Raw genomic sequence first — 25,051 nt, forward strand, 5'->3', positions numbered from 1 at the left:
TCCGAGATCGGGCATCATTGCACAGACTGGCTGCGGATCTCTCGTCCTGAGCGTTAACGCTTTGCACAAATCGGTCCGAAATTTGCCATCATTGCACAGACTGGCTGCGGATCTCTCGTCCTGAGTGTTACCGCTTTGCACAAATTGGTCTGAGATCGGGCATCACTGCACAGACTGGCTGCAGATCTCTCGACCCGAGCGTTACCGCTTTACACAAATCGGTCTGAGATCGGGCATCACTGCACAGACTGGCTGCGGATTTCTCGACCCGAGCGTTACCGCTTTGCACAAAAATCGGTCCGAGATCGGACTACAATGCATGGACTAGCCCTGTGTCACGCGACCTGAGCTTGAGACAGCTTCATATATTTCTATTGGGACCAGTCCGTGCATTAGGGTCCGATCTCAAGCCAATTTGTACGGATGGCTGAATGCACACTAAAGTACAACATAAGGTGCTTCCTTATACTGCCGTAATATGGTGTCCTTCAAGTCAGACTGATACAAATCATACATAGCATTTATTTGATGTGTACCCAGCTATGAATCCATGACCCGTTGGGAATACTTTCAGACTCGAGTTAAGAAACATTATTCAGTTTTATACATGGATTTTTTTTTTGCAGAATGTTTATGAAATAACAGCAAAATGCAGTAGTTTTGCCAAAATCTTTGAAAAGACGCAGCAAAAAAAAAAACAGTATGTAGTCAACATAAAAATTTATAGTTTTATTTCCCAGGCAAAATATCTGCCTGCAAGAGTCGAGCTGAGAAAACATGAAAGTCCAGGTCACAGGAGCTAAGATTGCTGCATATAAACCCCAAATTACCAAGTGGAGCAACCTGTGTGTGGTCTGTGGTCAGCGGCATCCACGGAGGAGGTGATCAGCGGATGCAGAGATCATTTACGGAAACCTAGACGGTGGCACAAGCAGCATGAAAATGCCTGTGACTGCACATGCCCTGCACACAGCGAGCCCCGCACACTACAAACGCTGATGGCCTCTTTCTGAGCCGCTTTGTTCCTCTTTTTTTCTAAATGCCTAATTAAATCCCTTTGAATCTGGTACTGGGAATTAAAAAAAAAAAAGCCTCTCTGAGGGATGAAAGAAACTGCATTTAAAAGTTTCCAGCGGATGGAGGAAGAAGGCTTTGGAGTTCACGCTTTCCCTCCCCCTGGATATTTGCAGCCAAATGTTAAGATTTTAGGGGCTTTTGGGTTCTGGAAGAAGTTAACGAAATTCCATAACCCTGGAAAAAAAAAAAAGAAAAAAAAATCGGAAGGGTGTCTGCTTATAAACAAGTGACCCTTTCATGGCTCCCATCAGTGGGGCATTGGGAATTGCATAAGTGGAAACTTTAGAGGGGGAGCCCTGCCTACGACAAGAGTGAGATATCAGATGATGATACAAATGTCAGCATTGTGTGTTACAATCATTATGACTTTATATGCAAACTTCTAGGAGGCTTGCATTCAGTGGTGTCCAACATGAAAGTTCAATTCTCAGCATACCCCGACAGCTGTAGGGTGGGAATTGTATCAACATCCAAATGGAGCAATGGTCCAGCAATCATGCCACCGCGCCATTCTTAGACCCACAGGGAAAATCCGGGCGCTGTACTCAACTATCTCTGGTAGTCCCATAGAATATAATTGGAGAGGTGGCACACATACATGGCCACCGTCCCATTTCTATGGGGCATCTAAAAGCCGTGTTCTTGGGATCAGCATTAACTAGCGTTCCGTGTGTCATTAAATGACCACCGATCGGCTTTCATGTAGCCAATCGGCAGTCGTTTAACCCCCTGAGGTCAGCAAGCATAAACGCAGAATAATTCTTTATCTCCCCCCAATCTTACGAGTACCCCACACAATTCAGATTTTTACAGATATCTGTCCGTGTTTGTCTCTTTAAAGAAACCGAGAGATCATAGATGGATCAGTGGACAAATTGTCCCTCTACACGGCCAGACCATACTAGAAAAATTCATGTAAAGATGCTAAAAATCCAAAGCGAATGACCTTGTATTGACTTCATCATTGACTGGTGACAATAATGAATCAATAATGACCCTGTTACATGATAAATCGATCAGAATGTTGTAACATCCCTGAAAAGGCTTAAATAAATCTATCTTGGATCTGACTGATTGTTGACAGTCATTACACGCGGTCATTCAGCGCAAGTAATCTTTAGGGTCGTCACCGACAACCAACGCATTTCCAATCTTGCGTGGTCAGTAACAATCTGTGGTAGTACAAGGCCATCAACAGGCGGAGATTTCACCAAATGATTTCACGGGGTGCTAGATGAATCAGTATTATTAACGCTCTACTCACTCATCCATCCACATTATTATTATTATTTATTTATATAGCACCATTGATTCCATGGTGCTGTACATGAGAAGGGGTTACATACAAGTTACAGATATCACTTACAGTAAACAAACTAACAATGACAGACTGATACAGAGGGGCGAGTACCCTGCCCTTGCGGGCTTACATTCTACAGGATTATGTTCAATTTCTGTTTTTGTTTTCCCGTAACTGAAAATAAATGACGTTAAATTATTGCAGCGATCGCTCCGATTAATCGATTTACTCCATCTAAAAAGAAAAAAAAACCTGTAAGAAAAGACTGAGGAGAGATAAACAGCCGACCGCCATCAGAGACTAAAATAATAACACAACTTCAATTAGATTTCTGCACCCCCACCCCCCAGGAAAAGGGCCAGATAGAGCTCCAATGCCCTCAGACACTGCAGGCAAGAGCAGTCATTGCTTTGTCAGGCTGACAGCCTTGTGATTGTCTGGCCTGGGGATTTTACCCTACAAAGCCTGTTAGAGTCAATCCATTGCTGATAAGGTGGAGGGGAGGGGGATAATCTCTCCGCTTGTCTGGAGAATGTCACTTATTAGCAAAGCTTCCTTGGAAACAAACACAATTACAAAAAAATGCTTAGAGGGAGTACAAAATGATGATTAGAATGATGATGGGGACGATGAGGGTGATTGGTCCTGCGGAACATTCAAATTGATTGTAGCAAAGATAGGAAAGAAAAACAACAAATAGATACAATGTAACCTATATATATATATATATATATATATATATATATATATATATATATATATATATATATATATATATATATATATATATATATATATACACACTTGCTTTGGCAAAACTGATGTGTATTTGGTCCTGCCAATAAAGCTTCTTTGAATCTTGAAATATATATATATATATATATATATATATATATATATATATATATATATATATATATATATATATACACACACACACACACACACTGGGGAGCCCTGTCTATAGACACAAGTCAGCGACCTGCAGATCTGCCCGTTGCTGGTTTATAATGAAATGTCAAGGACAAAATCATCAGATAGGAAGGAGACAATGAATATTCATACATGGTAAACATGAATGTATCTTCTCTGCCAGGACTGATGTAGAAATCTCAACTTTCAACATTTACATCCCATTTTTATTCCATATCCAGAGGCCCCCCCCCCCCCCCCTACAATAAAGAGTAAGTGCAGAAATAATCCCCATTATGGGCTTTTCTAAATTAAAGTTCAACTTCACAGATTTTAGCGAAGAACACCATGTCTAACAGGGTCAGAAGATCCTGGACTGATCCCAGACACTTGACGACAACATCTTCAAAATTCAGCATCAAAGGTTCACATGACAGGAAGCTCTGAAGGGAAACCTGTCAGGGAGATTATGGGAAGCCTGAGCGGTGATTAGTTCACCAGTCCCCAGGCTCAGTCCCACACCTCATTTACAGAACTGAATATCTCATTACTCATCCATGGTCTGACTGTTCATGAGCAAATCAATCAGATTCCCCTGTCCTTGTTCCGAGCCGCTGACCTGTCAAAGCCCGACCAAGCCGTACAGAATGCCCCTGAACTCGGCCAATGCCCTTCATTCCCGTCACATCGCTCAAACCTGCGTCTGTCAATAGTCCGTGGTCCTGAAAGGGATGCGCTAATTACCAGCAAATTGTCCATTCTAGACCTTAAACTGGATCCATACTCACAGATCTCATCCGTGGTCCTGAACCCATTCCAACCCTCAGCCAGTCTTAAACTGGTTCCGTCCCCCAACCGGAGCCTGAATCTGATCCTGTGCCTCAACCAGGGTCTTAAATGGGTCCCAAAAAACAACCTGGGTCTCAACGGGTCAGAAGCACCCAACCATGGTCTCAACGTGTCCTGACACCTAACCAGGGTCTGAATCCAATTCTGTCCCCCAACTAGAATGTTAAACCGATACCATATCCCCACACAGGATCTTAAATGGGTCCTGACAACCAACCAGGGTCTTAAATGGATCAGAAGCACCCATCCGGTGTCTCAACGGGTCCCGACACCCAAAAAGGGTCTTAAATGGGTCAGAAGCACCCAACTGGAGTCTCAATGGGTCCTGACACCCAACCAGGGTCTTAAACGGTCCCGACAACCAATCAAGGTCTTAAATGGGTCCTGGCCCCCAACCAGGAACTTATCCGGACTCTAGACCCAACACAAGGTCCTGAACTAGCCCAACATTCACTAGATGGTGGTACCGGCCCCGCAATCGCCCCTTTCTTCCCCAGCCCTCATCATTGTGTACACCCTTTCTCCAGCAATGGGGCCCCCCACCTTGTACAGTCTTAGGGCCACTCACCGACTTGCAGAACGTTTTCCACACAGCCGCTCTCCAGAAGCCGTATCCCCCGACGGAATGGCAGCCCCTCGCCTCCTCCTGTCCCCGGGGCCCCAGGACCCCCGATGCCTGGATGGGTAGAGCTCTGGCCCGGCCCCAGGGCCCCTCCTATAGGCCCCCCGGCAGGGGCCCCCGTCTCCTCGCCTCGGTACTGGAAGGAGGAGTACATGCAGATCTCTCGCTCGTTGCGGGGGAAGGACCAGTAGACTATGCGACGCTGAACAGGCTCCGGGATCCGCTCGAACCGCTCCTCCACCCGTTCGAAGGCCCATTTCTCCGCCACCGCCTTAGCGGCGCAGTCCAGCAGGGACTCGGGCTGGTAGAGCGGCCGGGCGGCGGCCCCTCGCTGCTGCGGACATTGCTGGGGGGGCTGACAGGTCCGGGAGCACAGCCGCTTGGCCGGGGGGGGCTGGAGCGGCGGCGGCGGAGCTCTCTCACCCTCCGCCATGTCCGCTCTCTGACTGACTGAGCGTCGGGCCCGCGCTGCGCGTCCACGAGCACTGCAAATATGTCAGCTGATTGGATGCTTCCCGAGGCCGCGCATAGAAACTGCTATTTCATTGGTTGGTGTTCGGGGACGCGCAGGGAAGGTGGCTGCTGATTGGTTGGTGACAAGAAAGGCCAGGAAGCCGGGGAGGAATGTGACACTCAGCAGCTGTCAAAGCCCAGAGCTCAATGTACACAGATGTACAGCACGGGTATATCTATAAATCACCGGTATATCTATAAATCACCGGGTATACTATACATATATACAGCACCGGGTATATCTATAAATCACCGGTATATCTATAAATCACCGGGTATACTATACATATATACAGCACCGGGTATATCTATAAATCACCGGTATATCTATAAATCACCGGGTATACTATACATATATACAGCACCGGGTATATCTATAAATCACCGGTATATCTATAAATCACCGGGTATACTATACATATATACAGCACCGGGTATATCTATAAATCACCGGTATATCTATAAATCACCGGGTATACTATACATATATACAGCACCGGGTATATCTATAAATCACCGGTATATCTATAAATCACCGGGTATACTATACATATATACAGCACCGGGTATATCTATAAATCACCGGTATATCTATAAATCACCGGGTATACTATACATATATACAGCACCGGGTATATCTATAAATCACCGGTATATCTATAAATCACCGGGTATACTATACATATATACAGCACCGGGTATATCTATAAATCACCGGTATATCTATAAATCACCGGGTATACTATACATATATACAGCACCGGGTATATCTATAAATCACCGGTATATCTATAAATCACCGGGTATACTATACATATATACAGCACCGGGTATATATAGGTACAGCACCGGGTATATCTATAAATCACCGGTATATCTAATCACCGGGTATACTATACATATATACAGCACCGGGTATATGTACAGCACCGGGTATATCTATAAATCACCGGTATATCTATAAATCACCGGGTATACTATACATATATACAGCACCGGGTATATCTATAAATCACCGGTATATCTATAAATCACCGGGTATACTATACATATATACAGCACCGGGTATATCTATAAATCACCGGTATATCTATAAATCACCGGGTATACTATACATATATACAGCACCGGCCCGGGTATATCTATAAATCACCGGTATATCTATAAATCACCGGGTATACTATACATATATACAGCACCGGGTATATCTATAAATCACCGGTATATCTATAAATCACCGGGTATACTATACATATATACAGCACCGGGTATATCTATAAATCACCGGTATATCTATAAATCACCGGGTATACTATACATATATACAGCACCGGCCCGGGTATATCTATAAATCACCGGTATATCTATAAATCACCGGGTATACTATACATATATACAGCACCGGGTATATCTATAAATCACCGGTATATCTATAAATCACCGGGTATACTATATATATATACAGCACCGGGTATATCTATAAATCACCGGTATATCTATAAATCACCGGGTATACTATACATATATACAGCACCGGGTATATATAGGTACAGCACCGGGTATATCTATAAATCACCGGTATATCTATAAATCACCGGGTATACTATACATATATACAGCACCGGGTATATCTATAAATCACCGGTATATCTATAAATCACCGGGTATACTATACATATATACAGCACCGGGTATATCTATAAATCACCGGTATATCTATAAATCACCGGGTATACTATACATATATACAGCACCGGGTATATCTATAAATCACCGGTATATCTATAAATCACCGGGTATACTATACATATATACAGCACCGGGTATATCTATAAATCACCGGTATATCTATAAATCACCGGGTATACTATACATATATACAGCACCGGGTATATCTATAAATCACCGGTATATCTATAAATCACCGGGTATACTATACATATATACAGCACTGGGTATATCTATAAATCACCGGTATATCTATAAATCACCGGGTATACTATACATATATACAGCACCGGGTATATATAGGTACAGCACCGGGTATATCTATAAATCACCGGTATATCTAATCACCGGGTATACTATACATGTATACAGCACCGGGTATATGTACAGCACCGGGTATATCTATAAATCACCGGTATATCTAATCACCGGGTATACTATACATGTATACAGCACCGGGTATATGTACAGCACCGGGTATATCTATAAATCACCGGTATATCTATAAATCACCGGGTATACTATACATATATACAGCACCGGGTATATCTATAAATCACCGGTATATCTATAAATCACCGGTATATCTAATCACCGGGTATACTATACATATATACAGCACCGGGTATATATAGGTACAGCACCGGGTATATCTATAAATCACCGGTATATCTAATCACCGGGCATACTATACATATATACAGCACCGGGTATATCTATAAATCACCGGTATATCTAATCACCGGGTATACTATACATGTATACAGCACCGGGTATATGTACAGCACCGGGTATATCTATAAATCACCGGTATATCTAATCACCGGGTATACTATACATGTATACAGCACCGGGTATATGTACAGCACCGGGTATATCTATAAATCACCGGTATATCTATAAATCACCGGGTATACTATACATATATACAGCACCGGGTATATATAGGTACAGCACCGGGTATATCTATAAATCACCGGTATATCTAATCACCGGGTATACTATACATGTATACAGCACCGGGTATATGTACAGCACCGGGTATATCTATAAATCACCGGTATATCTAATCACCGGGTATACTATACATATATACAGCACCAGATATATGTACAGCACCGGGTATATCTATAAATCACCGGTATATCTAATCACCGGGTATACTATACATTTATACAGCACCAGATATATGTATAGCACCTGGTATATCTATAAATCACCGGTATATCTAATCACCGGGTATACTATACATATATACAGCACCGGGTATATCTATAAATCACCGGTATATCTATAAATCACCGGTATATCTATAAATCACCGGTATATCTAATCACCGGGTATACTATACATATATACAGCACCAGATATATGTACAGCACCTGGTATATCTATAAATCACCGGTATATCCATAAATCACCGGTATATCTAATCACCGGGTACACTATACATATATACAGCACCTGGTATATCTATAAATCACCGGTATATCTAATCACCGGGTATACTATACATATATACAGCACCAGATATATGTACAGCACCGGGTATATCTATAAATCACCGGTATATCTAATCACCGGGTATACTATACATATATACAGCACCAGATATATGTACAGCACCGGGTATATCTATAAATCACCGGTATATCTAATCACCGGGCATACTATACATATATACAGCACCGGGTATATGTACAGCACCGGGTATATGTATAAATCACCGGTATATCTAATCACCGGGTACACTATACATATATACAGCACCGGGTATATCTATAAATCACCGGTATATCTAATCACCGGGCATACTATACATATATACAGCACATACATATATACAGCACCGGGTATATCTATAAATCACCGGTATATCTAATCACCGGGTATACTATACACATATACAGCACCAGATATATGTACAGCACAGGTATATCTATAAATCACCGGTATAGCTAATCACCGGGTATACTATACATCTATACAGCACCAGATATATGTACAGCACCGGGTATATCTATAAATCACCGGTATATCTATTCACCGGGTATACTATACATCTATACAGCACCAGATATATGTACAGCACCGGGTATATCTATAAATCACCAGTATATCTAATCACCGGGTATACTATACATATATACAGCACCAGATATATGTACAGCACCGGGTATATCTATAAATCACCAGTATATCTAATCACCGGGTATACTATACATATATACAGCACCGGGTATATATAGGTACAGCACCGGGTATATCTATAAATCACCGGTATATCTAATCACCGGGAATACTGTACATATATACAGCACCGGGTATATGTACAGCACCGGGTATATCTATAAATCACCGGTATATCTAATCACCGGGTATACTATACATATATACAGCACCAGATATATGTACAGCACGGGTATATCTATAAATCACCGGTATATCTAATCACCGGGTATACTATACATATATACAGCACCGGGTATATCTATAAATCACCGGTATATCTAATCACCGGGTATACTATACATATATACAGCACCAGATATATGTACTGCACCGGGTATATCTATAAATCACCGATATATCTAATCACCGGGTATACTATACATATATACAGCAGCGGGTATATGTACAGCACCTGGTATATCTATAAATCACCGGTATATCTATTCACCGGGTATACTATACATATATACAGCACCAGATATATGTACAGCACCGGGTATATCTATAAATCACCGGTATATCTAATCACCGGGTACACTATACATATATACAGCACCGGGTATATCTATAAATCACCGGTATATCTAATCACCGGGTATACTATACATATATACAGCAGCGGGTATATGTACAGCACCTGGTATATCTATAAATCACCGGTATATCTATTCACCGGGTATACTATACATATATACAGCACCAGATATATGTACAGCACCGGGTATATCTATAAATCACCGGTATATCTAATCACCGGGTACACTATACATATATACAGCACCGGGTATATATAGGTACAGCACCGGGTATATCTATAAATCACCGGTATATCTAATCACCGGGTATACATGTATACAGCACCGGGTATATGTACAGCACCGGGTATATCTATAAATCACCGGTATATCTATAAATCACCGGGTATACTATACATGTATACAGCACCGGGTATATCTATAAATCACCGGTATATCTAATCACCGGGTATACTATACATATATACAGCACCAGATATATGTACAGCACCGGGTATATCTATAAATCACCGGTATATCTAATCACCGGGTATACTATACATTTATACAGCACCAGATATATGTACAGCACCGGGTATATCTATAAATTACCGGTATATCTAATCACCGGGTATACTATACATATATACAGCACCGGGTATATCTATAAATCACCGGTATATCTATAAATCACCGGTATATCTATAAATCACCGGTATATCTAATCACCGGGTATACTATACATATATACAGCACCAGATATATGTACAGCACCTGGTATATCTATAAATCACCGGTATATCTAATCACCGGGTATACTATACATATATACAGCACCAGATATATGTACAGCACCGGGTATATCTATAAATCACCGGTATATCTAATCACCGGGTATACTATACATATATACAGCACCAGATATATGTACAGCACCGGGTATATCTATAAATCACCGGTATATCTAATCACCGGGCATACTATACATATATACAGCACCGGGTATATGTACAGCACCGGGTATATGTATAAATCTCCGGTATATCTAATCACCGGGTACACTATACATATATACAGCACCGGGTATATCTATAAATCACCGGTATATCTAATCACCGGGCATACTATACATATATACAGCACCGGGTATATCTATAAATCACCGGTATATCTAATCACCGGGTACACTATACATATATACAGCACCGGGTATATCTATAAATCACCGGTATATCTAATCACCGGGCATACTATACATATATACAGCACCGGGTATATCTATAAATCACCGGTATATCTAATCACCGGGTATACTATACACATATACAGCACCAGATATATGTACAGCACAGGTATATCTATAAATTACCGGTATAGCTAATCACCGGGTATACTATACATCTATACAGCACCAGATATATATACAGCACCGGGTATATCTATAAATCACCAGTATATCTAATCACCGGGTATACTATACATATATACAGCACCAGATATATGTACAGCATCGGGTATATCTATAAATCACCAGTATATCTAATCACCGGGTATACTATACATATATACAGCACCGGGTATATATAGGTACAGCACCGGGTATATCTATAAATCACCGGTATATCTAATCACCGGGAATACTGTACATATATACAGCACCGGGTATATGTACAGCACCGGGTATATCTATAAATCACCGGTATATCTAATCACAGGGTATACTATACATATATACAGCACCAGATATATGTACAGCACGGGTATATCTATAAATCACCGGTATATCTAATCACCGGGTATACTATACATATATACAGCACCGGGTATATCTATAAATCACCGGTATATCTAATCACCGGGTATACTATACATATATACAGCACCAGATATATGTACTGCACCGGGTATATCTATAAATCACCGATATATCTAATCACCGGGTATACTATACATATATACAGCACCGGGTATATCTATAAATCACCGGTATATCTAATCACCGGGTATACTATACATATATACAGCACCGGGTATATGTACAGCACCTGGTATATCTATAAATCACCGGTATATCTATTCACCGGGTATACTATACATATATACAGCACCAGATATATGTACAGCACCTGGTATATCTATAAATCACCGGTATATCTATTCACCGGGTATACTATACATATATACAGCACCAGATATATGTACAGCACCGGGTATATCTATAAATCACCGGTATATCTAATCACCGGGTATTCTATACATATATACAGCACCAGATATATGTACAGCACCGGGTATATCTATAAATCACCGGTATTTCTAATCACCGGGTATACTATACATATATACAGCACCGGGTATATCTATAAATCACCGGTATATCTAATCACCGGGTATACTATACATATATACAGCACCAGATATATGTACAGCACCGGGTATATCTATAAATCACCGGTATATCTAATCGCCGGGTATACTATACATATGTACAGCACCGGGTATATCTATAAATCACCGGTATATCTAATCACCGGGTATACTATACGTATGTACAGCACCGGGTATAACTATAAATCACCGGTATATCTAATCACCGGGTATACTATACATATATACAGCACCGGGTATATCTATAAATCACCGGTATATCTAATCACCGGGTATACTATACATATATACAGCACCAGATATATGTACAGCACCGGGTATATCTATAAATCACCGGTATTTCTAATCACCGGGTATACTATACATATATACAGCACCAGATATATGTACAGCACCGGGTATATCTATAAATCACCGGTATATCTAATCACCGGGTATACTATACATATGTACAGCACCGGGTATAACTATAAATCACCGGTATATCTAATCACCGGGTATACTATACATATATACAGCACCGGGTATATCTATAAATCACCGGTATATCTAATCACCGGGTATACTATACATATATACAGCACCAGATATATGTACAGCACCGGGTATATCTATAAATCACCGGTATATCTAATCACCGGGAATACTATCCACATATACAGCACCAGATATATGTACAGCACCGGGTATATCTATAAATCACCGGTATATCTAATCACCGGGTATACTATACATTTATACAGCACCGGATATATGTACAGCACCGGGTATATCTATAAATCACCGGTATATCTAATCACCGGGTATACTATACATATATACAGCACCAGATATATGTACAGCACCGGGTATATCTATAAATCACCGGTATATCTAATCACCGGGTATTCTATACATATATACAGCACCAGATATATGTACAGCACCGGGTATATCTATAAATCACCGGTATTTCTAATCACCGGGTATACTATACATATATACAGCACCGGGTATATCTATAAATCACCGGTATATCTAATCACCGGGTATACTATACATATATACAGCACCAGATATATGTACAGCACCGGGTATATCTATAAATCACCGGTATATCTAATCGCCGGGTATACTATACATATGTACAGCACCGGGTATATCTATAAATCACCGGTATATCTAATCACCGGGTATACTATACGTATGTACAGCACCGGGTATAACTATAAATCACCGGTATATCTAATCACCGGGTATACTATACATATATACAGCACCGGGTATATCTATAAATCACCGGTATATCTAATCACCGGGTATACTATACATATATACAGCACCAGATATATGTACAGCACCGGGTATATCTATAAATCACCGGTATTTCTAATCACCGGGTATACTATACATATATACAGCACCAGATATATGTACAGCACCGGGTATATCTATAAATCACCGGTATATCTAATCACCGGGTATACTATACATATGTACAGCACCGGGTATAACTATAAATCACCGGTATATCTAATCACCGGGTATACTATACATATATACAGCACCGGGTATATCTATAAATCACCGGTATATCTAATCACCGGGTATACTATACATATATACAGCACCAGATATATGTACAGCACCGGGTATATCTATAAATCACCGGTATATCTAATCACCGGGAATACTATCCACATATACAGCACCAGATATATGTACAGCACCGGGTATATCTATAAATCACCGGTATATCTAATCACCGGGTATACTATACATTTATACAGCACCGGATATATGTACAGCACCGGGTATATCTATAAATCACCGGTATATCTAATCACCGGGTATACTATACATTTATACAGCTTCCCTACAGCTCCTACCCAACATCCCCACAGTCCCTATCCCTATCGCCTTTATACACTTGCTTTGGCAAAACTGATGTGTATTTGGTCCTGCCAATAAAGCTTCTTTGAATCTTGAATCTATACAGCACCAGATATATGTACAGCACCTGGTATATCTATAAATCACCGATATATCTAATCACCGGGTATACTATACATTTATACAGCACCAGATATATGTACAGCACCGGGTATATCTATAAATCACCGGTATATCTAATCACCGGGTATACTATACATATATACAGCACCAGATATATGTACAGCACCTGGTATATCTATAAATCACCGGTATATCTAATCACCGGGTATACTATACGTATGTACAGCACCGGGTATAACTATAAATCACCGGTATATCTAATCACCGGGTATACTATACATATATACAACACCGGGTATATCTATAAATCACCGGTATATCTAATCACCGGGTATACTATACATATATACAGCACCAGATATATGTACAGCACCTGGTATATCTATAAATCCCCAGTATATCTAATCACCGGGTATACTATACATTTATACAGCACCGGATATATGTACAGCACCTGGTATATCTATAAATCACCGGTATATCTAATCACCGGGTATACTATACGTATGTACAGCACCGGGTATAACTATAAATCACCGGTATATCTAATCACCGGGTATACTATGCATATATACAGCACCGGGTAACATAGTAACATAGTAACATAGTTAGTAAGGCCGAAAAAAGACATTTGTCCATCCAGTTCAGCCTATATTCCATCATAATAAATACCCAGATCTACGTCCTTCTACAGAACCTAATAATTGTATGATACAATATTGTTCTGCTCCAGGAAGACATCCAGGCCTCTCTTGAACCCCTCGACTGAGTTCGCCATCACCACCTCCTCAGGCAAGCAATTCCAGATTCTCACTGCCCTAACAGTAAAGAATCCTCTTCTATGTTGGTGGAAAAACCTTCTCTCCTCCAGACGCAAAGAATGCCCCCTTGTGCCCGTCACCTTCCTTGGTATAAACAGATCCTCAGCGAGATATTTGTATTGTCCCCTTATATACTTATACATGGTTATTAGATCGCCCCTCAGTCGTCTTTTTTCTAGACTAAATAATCCTAATTTCGCTAATCTATCTGGGTATTGTAGTTCTCCCATCCCCTTTATTAATTTTGTTGCCCTCCTTTGTACTCTCTCTAGTTCCATTATATCCTTCCTGAGCACCGGTGCCCAAAACTGGACACAGTACTCCATGTGCGGTCTAACTAGGGATTTGTACAGAGGCAGTATAATGCTCTCATCATGTGTATCCAGACCTCTTTTAATGCACCCCATGATCCTGTTTGCCTTGGCAGCTGCTGCCTGGCACTGGCTGCTCCAGGTAAGTTTATCATTAACTAGGATCCCCAAGTCCTTCTCCCTGTCAGATTTACCCAGTGGTTTCCCGTTCAGTGTGTAATGGTGATATTGATTCCCTCTTCCCATGTGTATAACCTTACATTTATCATTGTTAAACCTCATCTGCCACCTTTCAGCCCAAGTTTCCAACTTATCCAGATCCATCTGTAGCAGAATACTATCTTCTCTTGTATTAACTGCTTTACATAGTTTTGTATCATCTGCAAATATCGATATTTTACTGTGTAAACCTTCTACCAGATCATTAATGAATATGTTGAAGAGAACAGGTCCCAATACTGACCCCTGCGGTACCCCACTGGTCACAGCGACCCAGTTAGAGACTATACCATTTATAACCACCCTCTGCTTTCTATCACTAAGCCAGTTACTAACCCATTTACACACATTTTCCCCCAGACCAAGCATTCTCATTTTGTGTACCAACCTCTTGTGCGGCACGGTATCAAACGCTTTGGAAAAATCGAGATATACCACGTCCAATGACTCACCGTGGTCCAGCCTATAGCTTACCTCTTCATAAAAACTGATTAGATTGGTTTGACAGGAGCGATTTCTCATAAACCCATGCTGATATGGAGTTAAACAGTTATTCTCATTGAGATAATCCAGAATAACATCCCTCAGAAACCCTTCAAATATTTTACCAACAATAGAGGTTAGACTTACTGGCCTATAATTTCCAGGTTCACTTTTAGAGCCCTTTTTGAATATTGGCACCACATTTGCTATGCGCCAGTCCTGCGGAACAGACCCTGTCGCTATAGAGTCACTAAAAATAAGAAATAATGGTTTATCTATTACATTACTTAGTTCTCTTAGTACTCGTGGGTGTATGCCATCCGGACCCGGAGATTTATCTATTTTAATCTTATTTAGCCGGTTTCGCACCTCTTCTTGGGTTAGATTGGTGACCCTTAATATAGGGTTTTCATTGTTTCTTGGGATTTCACCTAGCATTTCATTTTCCACCGTGAATACCGTGGAGAAGAAGGTGTTTAATATGTTAGCTTTTTCCTCGTCATCTACAACCATTCTTTCCTCACTATTTTTTAAGGGGCCTACATTTTCAGTTTTTATTCTTTTACTATTGATATAGTTGAAGAACAGTTTGGGATTAGTTTTACTCTCCTTAGCAATGTGCTTCTCTGTTTCCTTTTTGGCAGCTTTAATTAGTTTTTTAGATAAAGTATTTTTCTCCCTATAGTTTTTTAGAGCTTCAATGGTGCCATCCTGCTTTAGTAGTGCAAATGCTTTCTTTTTACTGTTAATTGCCTGTCTTACTTCTTTGTTTAGCCACATTGGGTTTTTCCTATTTCTAGTCCTTTTATTCCCACAAGGTATAAACCGCTTACACTGCCTATTTAGGATGTTCTTAAACATTTCCCATTTATTATCTGTATTCTCATTTCTGAGGATATTGTCCCAGTCTACCAGATTAAGGGCATCTCTAAGCTGGTCAAACTTTGCCTTCCTAAAGTTCAGTGTTTTTGTGACTCCCTGACAAGTCCCCCTAGTGAAAGACAGGTGAAACTGCACAATATTGTGGTCGCTATTTCCTAAATGCCCAACCACCTGCAGATTTGTTATTCTGTCAGGTCTATTAGATAGTATTAGGTCTAAAAGTGCTGCTCCTCTGGTTGGATTCTGCACCAATTGTGAAAGATAATTTTTCTTGGTTATTAGCAGAAACCTGTTGCCTTTATGGGTTTCACAGGTTTCTGTTTCCCAGTTAATATCCGGGTAGTTAAAGTCCCCCATAACCAGGACCTCATTATGGGTTGCAGCTTCATCTATCTGCTTTAGAAGTAGACTTTCCATGCTTTCTGTTATTTTTGGGGGTTTGTAACAGACCCCAATGAGAATTTTGTTACCATTTTTCCCTCCATGAATTTCAACCCATATGGACTCGACATCCTCATTCCCTTCGCTAATATCCTCCCTTAAAGTGGACTTTAGACAAGACTTTACATAGAGACAAACCCCTCCTCCTCTCCGATTTTTACGATCCTTTCTAAACAGACTGTAACCCTGTAAGTTAACTGCCCAGTCATAGCTTTCATCTAACCATGTCTCGGTTATTCCCACTATGTCAAAGTTACCTGTAGATATTTCTGCTTCTAGTTCTTCCATCTTGTTTGTCAGGCTTCTGGCGTTTGCGAGCATGCAGTTTAGAGGATTTTGTTTTGTTCCAATCTCCTCACTGTGGATTGTTTTAGAAATGTTCTTACCTCCCTTCTGAGTATGTTTTCCTGGGTCGTCTTTGTTCGAGTCTAATGTTTTTCTTCCCGTCCCCTCTTCTTCTAGTTTAACGCCCTCCTGATGAGTGTAGCGAGTCTTCTGGCGAATGTGTGTTTCCCAGGTTTGTTGAGGTGTAGTCCGTCTCTGGCGAGGAGTCCATCATACCAGTAATTCACACCGTGGTCCAGGAATCCAAATCCTTGTTGTCTGCACCATCGTCTTAGCCAGTTGTTTGCATCAAGGATCCTGTTCCATCTCCTGGTGCCATGCCCGTCTACTGGAAGGATAGAAGAAAAAACTACCTGTGCATCCAGTTCCTTTACTTTCTTCCCCAACTCTTCAAAGTCCTTGCAGATTGTCGGTAGGTCCTTCCTTGCCGTGTCATTGGTGCCAACATTTATCAGAAGAAATGGGTGGACGTCCTTGGAGCTGAAGAGCTTTGGTATCCTATCGGTCACATCCTTGATCATCGCACCTGGAAGGCAGCATACTTCTCTTGCAGTTATGTCCGGTCTGCAGATGGCTGCTTCTGTGCCTCTCAGTAGTGAGTCTCCCACCACCACCACTCTTCGTTGCTTCTTGGCTGTACTTTTTGCTGTCACTTGTTGCTGTGTGCCCTTTTCTTTTTTGCTTGCTAGTATTGCTTCATTCTTAGGTGTGCCATCTTCATCCTCTACAAAGATTTGATATCGGTTCTTCAGTTGTGTGGTTGGTGATTTCTCCATGGTCTTCTTGCTTCTTTTGGTCACATGCTTCCACTCATCTGCTTTTGGAGGTTCTCTGACACTTTTTGCACCTTCTGTGACCAGTAGAGATGCTTCTGTTCTGTCTAGAAAGTCTTCATTCTCTTTGATGAGTTTCAAAGTTGCTATTCTTTCTTCCAGACCCCGCACCTTTTCTTCTAAAAGGGCCACTAGTCTACACTTCTGACAGGTGAAATTTGATTCTTCTTCTGGTCGATCTGTGAACATGTAGCACATGCTGCAGCTCACCATGTAGGTTGTCACATCTGCCATGTTGCTCCTAGATCCTGCTGACTTGCTGTGTGTTTTCCTTCTTGTGTAATCTACTCAGCCAAGCTCTCTTGCAATAATGTCCTACAGGCAAAAATTCGCGCGCCGTAAGGCGCGCGGTTTGGTGATGCTTTCGAAGCAGCTGGTCCCGGCTGTACCCAACGATCTTCTAGCTTAGGGAGACTTCGCTTCTCCCAGAAGGCACCTGGAATATGCAAATTAGCCTCCTGAAGCTTGAATCCCTGGTTTGGTGATGCTTTCGAAGCAGCTGGTCCCGGCTGTACCCAACGATCTTCTAGCTTAGGGAGACTTCGCTTCTCCCAGAAGGCACCTGGAATATGCAAATTAGCCTCCTGAAGCTTGAATCCCTGGTTTGGTGATGCTTTCGAAGCAGCTGGTCCCGGCTGTACCCAACGATCTTCTAGCTTAGGGAGACTTCGCTTCTCCCAGAAGGCACCTGGAATATGCAAATTAGCCTCCTGAAGCTTGAATCCCTGGTTTGGTGATGCTTTCGAAGCAGCTGGTCCCGGCTGTACCCAACGATCTTCTAGCTTAGGGAGACTTCGCTTCTCCCAGAAGGCACCTGGAATATGCAAATTAGCCTCCTGAAGCTTGAATCCCTGGTTTGGTGATGCTTTCGAAGCAGCTGGTCCCGGCTGTACCCAACGATCTTCTAGCTTAGGGAGACTTCGCTTCTCCCAGAAGGCACCTGGAATATGCAAATTAGCCTCCTGAAGCTTGAATCCCTGGTTTGGTGATGCTTTCGAAGCAGCTGGTCCCGGCTGTACCCAACGATCTTCTAGCTTAGGGAGACTTCGCTTCTCCCAGAAGGCACCTGGAATATGCAAATTAGCCTCCTGAAGCTTGAATCCCTGGTTTGGTGATGCTTTCGAAGCAGCTGGTCCCGGCTGTACCCAACGATCTTCTAGCTTAGGGAGACTTCGCTTCTCCCAGAAGGCACCTGGAATATGCAAATTAGCCTCCTGAAGCTTGAATCCCTGGTTTGGTGATGCTTTCGAAGCAGCTGGTCCCGGCTGTACCCAACGATCTTCTAGCTTAGGGAGACTTCGCTTCTCCCAGAAGGCACCTGGAATATGCAAATTAGCCTCCTGAAGCTTGAATCCCTGGTTTGGTGATGCTTTCGAAGCAGCTGGTCCCGGCTGTACCCAACGATCTTCTAGCTTAGGGAGACTTCGCTTCTCCCAGAAGGCACCTGGAATATGCAAATTAGCCTCCTGAAGCTTGAATCCCTGGTTTGGTGATGCTTTCGAAGCAGCTGGTCCCGGCTGTACCCAACGATCTTCTAGCTTAGGGAGACTTCGCTTCTCCCAGAAGGCACCTGGAATATGCAAATTAGCCTCCTGAAGCTTGAATCCCTGGTTTGGTGATGCTTTCGAAGCAGCTGGTCCCGGCTGTACCCAACGATCTTCTAGCTTAGGGAGACTTCGCTTCTCCCAGAAGGCACCTGGAATATGCAAATTAGCCTCCTGAAGCTTGAATCCCTGGTTTGGTGATGCTTTCGAAGCAGCTGGTCCCGGCTGTACCCAACGATCTTCTAGCTTAGGGAGACTTCGCTTCTCCCAGAAGGCACCTGGAATATGCAAATTAGCCTCCTGAAGCTTGAATCCCTGGTTTGGTGATGCTTTCGAAGCAGCTGGTCCCGGCTGTACCCAACGATCTTCTAGCTTAGGGAGACTTCGCTTCTCCCAGAAGGCACCTGGAATATGCAAATTAGCCTCCTGAAGCTTGAATCCCTGGTTTGGTGATGCTTTCGAAGCAGCTGGTCCCGGCTGTACCCAACGATCTTCTAGCTTAGGGAGACTTCGCTTCTCCCAGAAGGCACCTGGAATATGCAAATTAGCCTCCTGAAGCTTGAATCCCTGGTTTGGTGATGCTTTCGAAGCAGCTGGTCCCGGCTGTACCCAACGATCTTCTAGCTTAGGGAGACTTCGCTTCTCCCAGAAGGCACCTGGAATATGCAAATTAGCCTCCTGAAGCTTGAATCCCTGGTTTGGTGATGCTTTCGAAGCAGCTGGTCCCGGCTGTACCCAACGATCTTCTAGCTTAGGGAGACTTCGCTTCTCCCAGAAGGCACCTGGAATATGCAAATTAGCCTCCTGAAGCTTGAATCCCTGGTTTGGTGATGCTTTCGAAGCAGCTGGTCCCGGCTGTACCCAACGATCTTCTAGCTTAGGGAGACTTCGCTTCTCCCAGAAGGCACCTGGAATATGCAAATTAGCCTCCTGAAGCTTGAATCCCTGGTTTGGTGATGCTTTCGAAGCAGCTGGTCCCGGCTGTACCCAACGATCTTCTAGCTTAGGGAGACTTCGCTTCTCCCAGAAGGCACCTGGAATATGCAAATTAGCCTCCTGAAGCTTGAATCCCTGGTTTGGTGATGCTTTCGAAGCAGCTGGTCCCGGCTGTACCCAACGATCTTCTAGCTTAGGGAGACTTCGCTTCTCCCAGAAGGCACCTGGAATATGCAAATTAGCCTCCTGAAGCTTGAATCCCTGGTTTGGTGATGCTTTCGAAGCAGCTGGTCCCGGCTGTACCCAACGATCTTCTAGCTTAGGGAGACTTCGCTTCTCCCAGAAGGCACCTGGAATATGCAAATTAGCCTCCTGAAGCTTGAATCCCTGGTTTGGTGATGCTTTCGAAGCAGCTGGTCCCGGCTGTACCCAACGATCTTCTAGCTTAGGGAGACTTCGCTTCTCCCAGAAGGCACCTGGAATATGCAAATTAGCCTCCTGAAGCTTGAATCCCTGGTTTGGTGATGCTTTCGAAGCAGCTGGTCCCGGCTGTACCCAACGATCTTCTAGCTTAGGGAGACTTCGCTTCTCCCAGAAGGCACCTGGAATATGCAAATTAGCCTCCTGAAGCTTGAATCCCTGGTTTGGTGATGCTTTCGAAGCAGCTGGTCCCGGCTGTACCCAACGATCTTCTAGCTTAGGGAGACTTCGCTTCTCCCAGAAGGCACCTGGAATATGCAAATTAGCCTCCTGAAGCTTGAATCCCTGGTTTGGTGATGCTTTCGAAGCAGCTGGTCCCGGCTGTACCCAACGATCTTCTAGCTTAGGGAGACTTCGCTTCTCCCAGAAGGCACCTGGAATATGCAAATTAGCCTCCTGAAGCTTGAATCCCTGGTTTGGTGATGCTTTCGAAGCAGCTGGTCCCGGCTGTACCCAACGATCTTCTAGCTTAGGGAGACTTCGCTTCTCCCAGAAGGCACCTGGAATATGCAAATTAGCCTCCTGAAGCTTGAATCCCTGGTTTGGTGATGCTTTCGAAGCAGCTGGTCCCGGCTGTACCCAACGATCTTCTAGCTTAGGGAGACTTCGCTTCTCCCAGAAGGCACCTGGAATATGCAAATTAGCCTCCTGAAGCTTGAATCCCTGGTTTGGTGATGCTTTCGAAGCAGCTGGTCCCGGCTGTACCCAACGATCTTCTAGCTTAGGGAGACTTCGCTTCTCCCAGAAGGCACCTGGAATATGCAAATTAGCCTCCTGAAGCTTGAATCCCTGGTTTGGTGATGCTTTCGAAGCAGCTGGTCCCGGCTGTACCCAACGATCTTCTAGCTTAGGGAGACTTCGCTTCTCCCAGAAGGCACCTGGAATATGCAAATTAGCCTCCTGAAGCTTGAATCCCTGGTTTGGTGATGCTTTCGAAGCAGCTGGTCCCGGCTGTACCCAACGATCTTCTAGCTTAGGGAGACTTCGCTTCTCCCAGAAGGCACCTGGAATATGCAAATTAGCCTCCTGAAGCTTGAATCCCTGGTTTGGTGATGCTTTCGAAGCAGCTGGTCCCGGCTGTACCCAACGATCTTCTAGCTTAGGGAGACTTCGCTTCTCCCAGAAGGCACCTGGAATATGCAAATTAGCCTCCTGAAGCTTGAATCCCTGGTTTGGTGATGCTTTCGAAGCAGCTGGTCCCGGCTGTACCCAACGATCTTCTAGCTTAGGGAGACTTCGCTTCTCCCAGAAGGCACCTGGAATATGCAAATTAGCCTCCTGAAGCTTGAATCCCTGGTTTGGTGATGCTTTCGAAGCAGCTGGTCCCGGCTGTACCCAACGATCTTCTAGCTTAGGGAGACTTCGCTTCTCCCAGAAGGCACCTGGAATATGCAAATTAGCCTCCTGAAGCTTGAATCCCTGGTTTGGTGATGCTTTCGAAGCAGCTGGTCCCGGCTGTACCCAACGATCTTCTAGCTTAGGGAGACTTCGCTTCTCCCAGAAGGCACCTGGAATATGCAAATTAGCCTCCTGAAGCTTGAATCCCTGGTTTGGTGATGCTTTCGAAGCAGCTGGTCCCGGCTGTACCCAACGATCTTCTAGCTTAGGGAGACTTCGCTTCTCCCAGAAGGCACCTGGAATATGCAAATTAGCCTCCTGAAGCTTGAATCCCTGGTTTGGTGATGCTTTCGAAGCAGCTGGTCCCGGCTGTACCCAACGATCTTCTAGCTTAGGGAGACTTCGCTTCTCCCAGAAGGCACCTGGAATATGCAAATTAGCCTCCTGAAGCTTGAATCCCTGGTTTGGTGATGCTTTCGAAGCAGCTGGTCCCGGCTGTACCCAACGATCTTCTAGCTTAGGGAGACTTCGCTTCTCCCAGAAGGCACCTGGAATATGCAAATTAGCCTCCTGAAGCTTGAATCCCTGGTTTGGTGATGCTTTCGAAGCAGCTGGTCCCGGCTGTACCCAACGATCTTCTAGCTTAGGGAGACTTCGCTTCTCCCAGAAGGCACCTGGAATATGCAAATTAGCCTCCTGAAGCTTGAATCCCTGGTTTGGTGATGCTTTCGAAGCAGCTGGTCCCGGCTGTACCCAACGATCTTCTAGCTTAGGGAGACTTCGCTTCTCCCAGAAGGCACCTGGAATATGCAAATTAGCCTCCTGAAGCTTGAATCCCTGGTTTGGTGATGCTTTCGAAGCAGCTGGTCCCGGCTGTACCCAACGATCTTCTAGCTTAGGGAGACTTCGCTTCTCCCAGAAGGCACCTGGAATATGCAAATTAGCCTCCTGAAGCTTGAATCCCTGGTTTGGTGATGCTTTCGAAGCAGCTGGTCCCGGCTGTACCCAACGATCTTCTAGCTTAGGGAGACTTCGCTTCTCCCAGAAGGCACCTGGAATATGCAAATTAGCCTCCTGAAGCTTGAATCCCTGGTTTGGTGATGCTTTCGAAGCAGCTGGTCCCGGCTGTACCCAACGATCTTCTAGCTTAGGGAGACTTCGCTTCTCCCAGAAGGCACCTGGAATATGCAAATTAGCCTCCTGAAGCTTGAATCCCTGGTTTGGTGATGCTTTCGAAGCAGCTGGTCCCGGCTGTACCCAACGATCTTCTAGCTTAGGGAGACTTCGCTTCTCCCAGAAGGCACCTGGAATATGCAAATTAGCCTCCTGAAGCTTGAATCCCTGGTTTGGTGATGCTTTCGAAGCAGCTGGTCCCGGCTGTACCCAACGATCTTCTAGCTTAGGGAGACTTCGCTTCTCCCAGAAGGCACCTGGAATATGCAAATTAGCCTCCTGAAGCTTGAATCCCTGGTTTGGTGATGCTTTCGAAGCAGCTGGTCCCGGCTGTACCCAACGATCTTCTAGCTTAGGGAGACTTCGCTTCTCCCAGAAGGCACCTGGAATATGCAAATTAGCCTCCTGAAGCTTGAATCCCTGGTTTGGTGATGCTTTCGAAGCAGCTGGTCCCGGCTGTACCCAACGATCTTCTAGCTTAGGGAGACTTCGCTTCTCCCAGAAGGCACCTGGAATATGCAAATTAGCCTCCTGAAGCTTGAATCCCTGGTTTGGTGATGCTTTCGAAGCAGCTGGTCCCGGCTGTACCCAACGATCTTCTAGCTTAGGGAGACTTCGCTTCTCCCAGAAGGCACCTGGAATATGCAAATTAGCCTCCTGAAGCTTGAATCCCTGGTTTGGTGATGCTTTCGAAGCAGCTGGTCCCGGCTGTACCCAACGATCTTCTAGCTTAGGGAGACTTCGCTTCTCCCAGAAGGCACCTGGAATATGCAAATTAGCCTCCTGAAGCTTGAATCCCTGGTTTGGTGATGCTTTCGAAGCAGCTGGTCCCGGCTGTACCCAACGATCTTCTAGCTTAGGGAGACTTCGCTTCTCCCAGAAGGCACCTGGAATATGCAAATTAGCCTCCTGAAGCTTGAATCCCTGGTTTGGTGATGCTTTCGAAGCAGCTGGTCCCGGCTGTACCCAACGATCTTCTAGCTTAGGGAGACTTCGCTTCTCCCAGAAGGCACCTGGAATATGCAAATTAGCCTCCTGAAGCTTGAATCCCTGGTTTGGTGATGCTTTCGAAGCAGCTGGTCCCGGCTGTACCCAACGATCTTCTAGCTTAGGG

The 25,051-nt window shown here is 43.6% G+C and overlaps 1 protein-coding gene across 1 annotated transcript in view; it reads right to left on the minus strand.

Annotated features, from left to right (window-relative positions):
- ZSWIM5 (zinc finger SWIM-type containing 5) overlaps nucleotides 1-5,194 on the minus strand; it is a 62,993-nt gene extending 57,799 nt beyond the window's left edge. The window contains exon 1 of the mRNA XM_069738001.1: nucleotides 4,707-5,194. Within this exon, the coding sequence (XP_069594102.1) occupies nucleotides 4,707-5,193 (487 nt within the window). The 5' untranslated portion in view covers nucleotide 5,194. The remainder of the gene's footprint in view (nucleotides 1-4,706) is intronic.
- Nucleotides 5,195-25,051: the final 19,857 nt, after the last annotated feature.

The sequence above is a fragment of the Ranitomeya imitator genome, chromosome 8, assembly GCF_032444005.1.
Source record: "Ranitomeya imitator isolate aRanImi1 chromosome 8, aRanImi1.pri, whole genome shotgun sequence".
Lineage (NCBI taxonomy): Eukaryota > Metazoa > Chordata > Amphibia > Anura > Dendrobatidae > Ranitomeya > Ranitomeya imitator.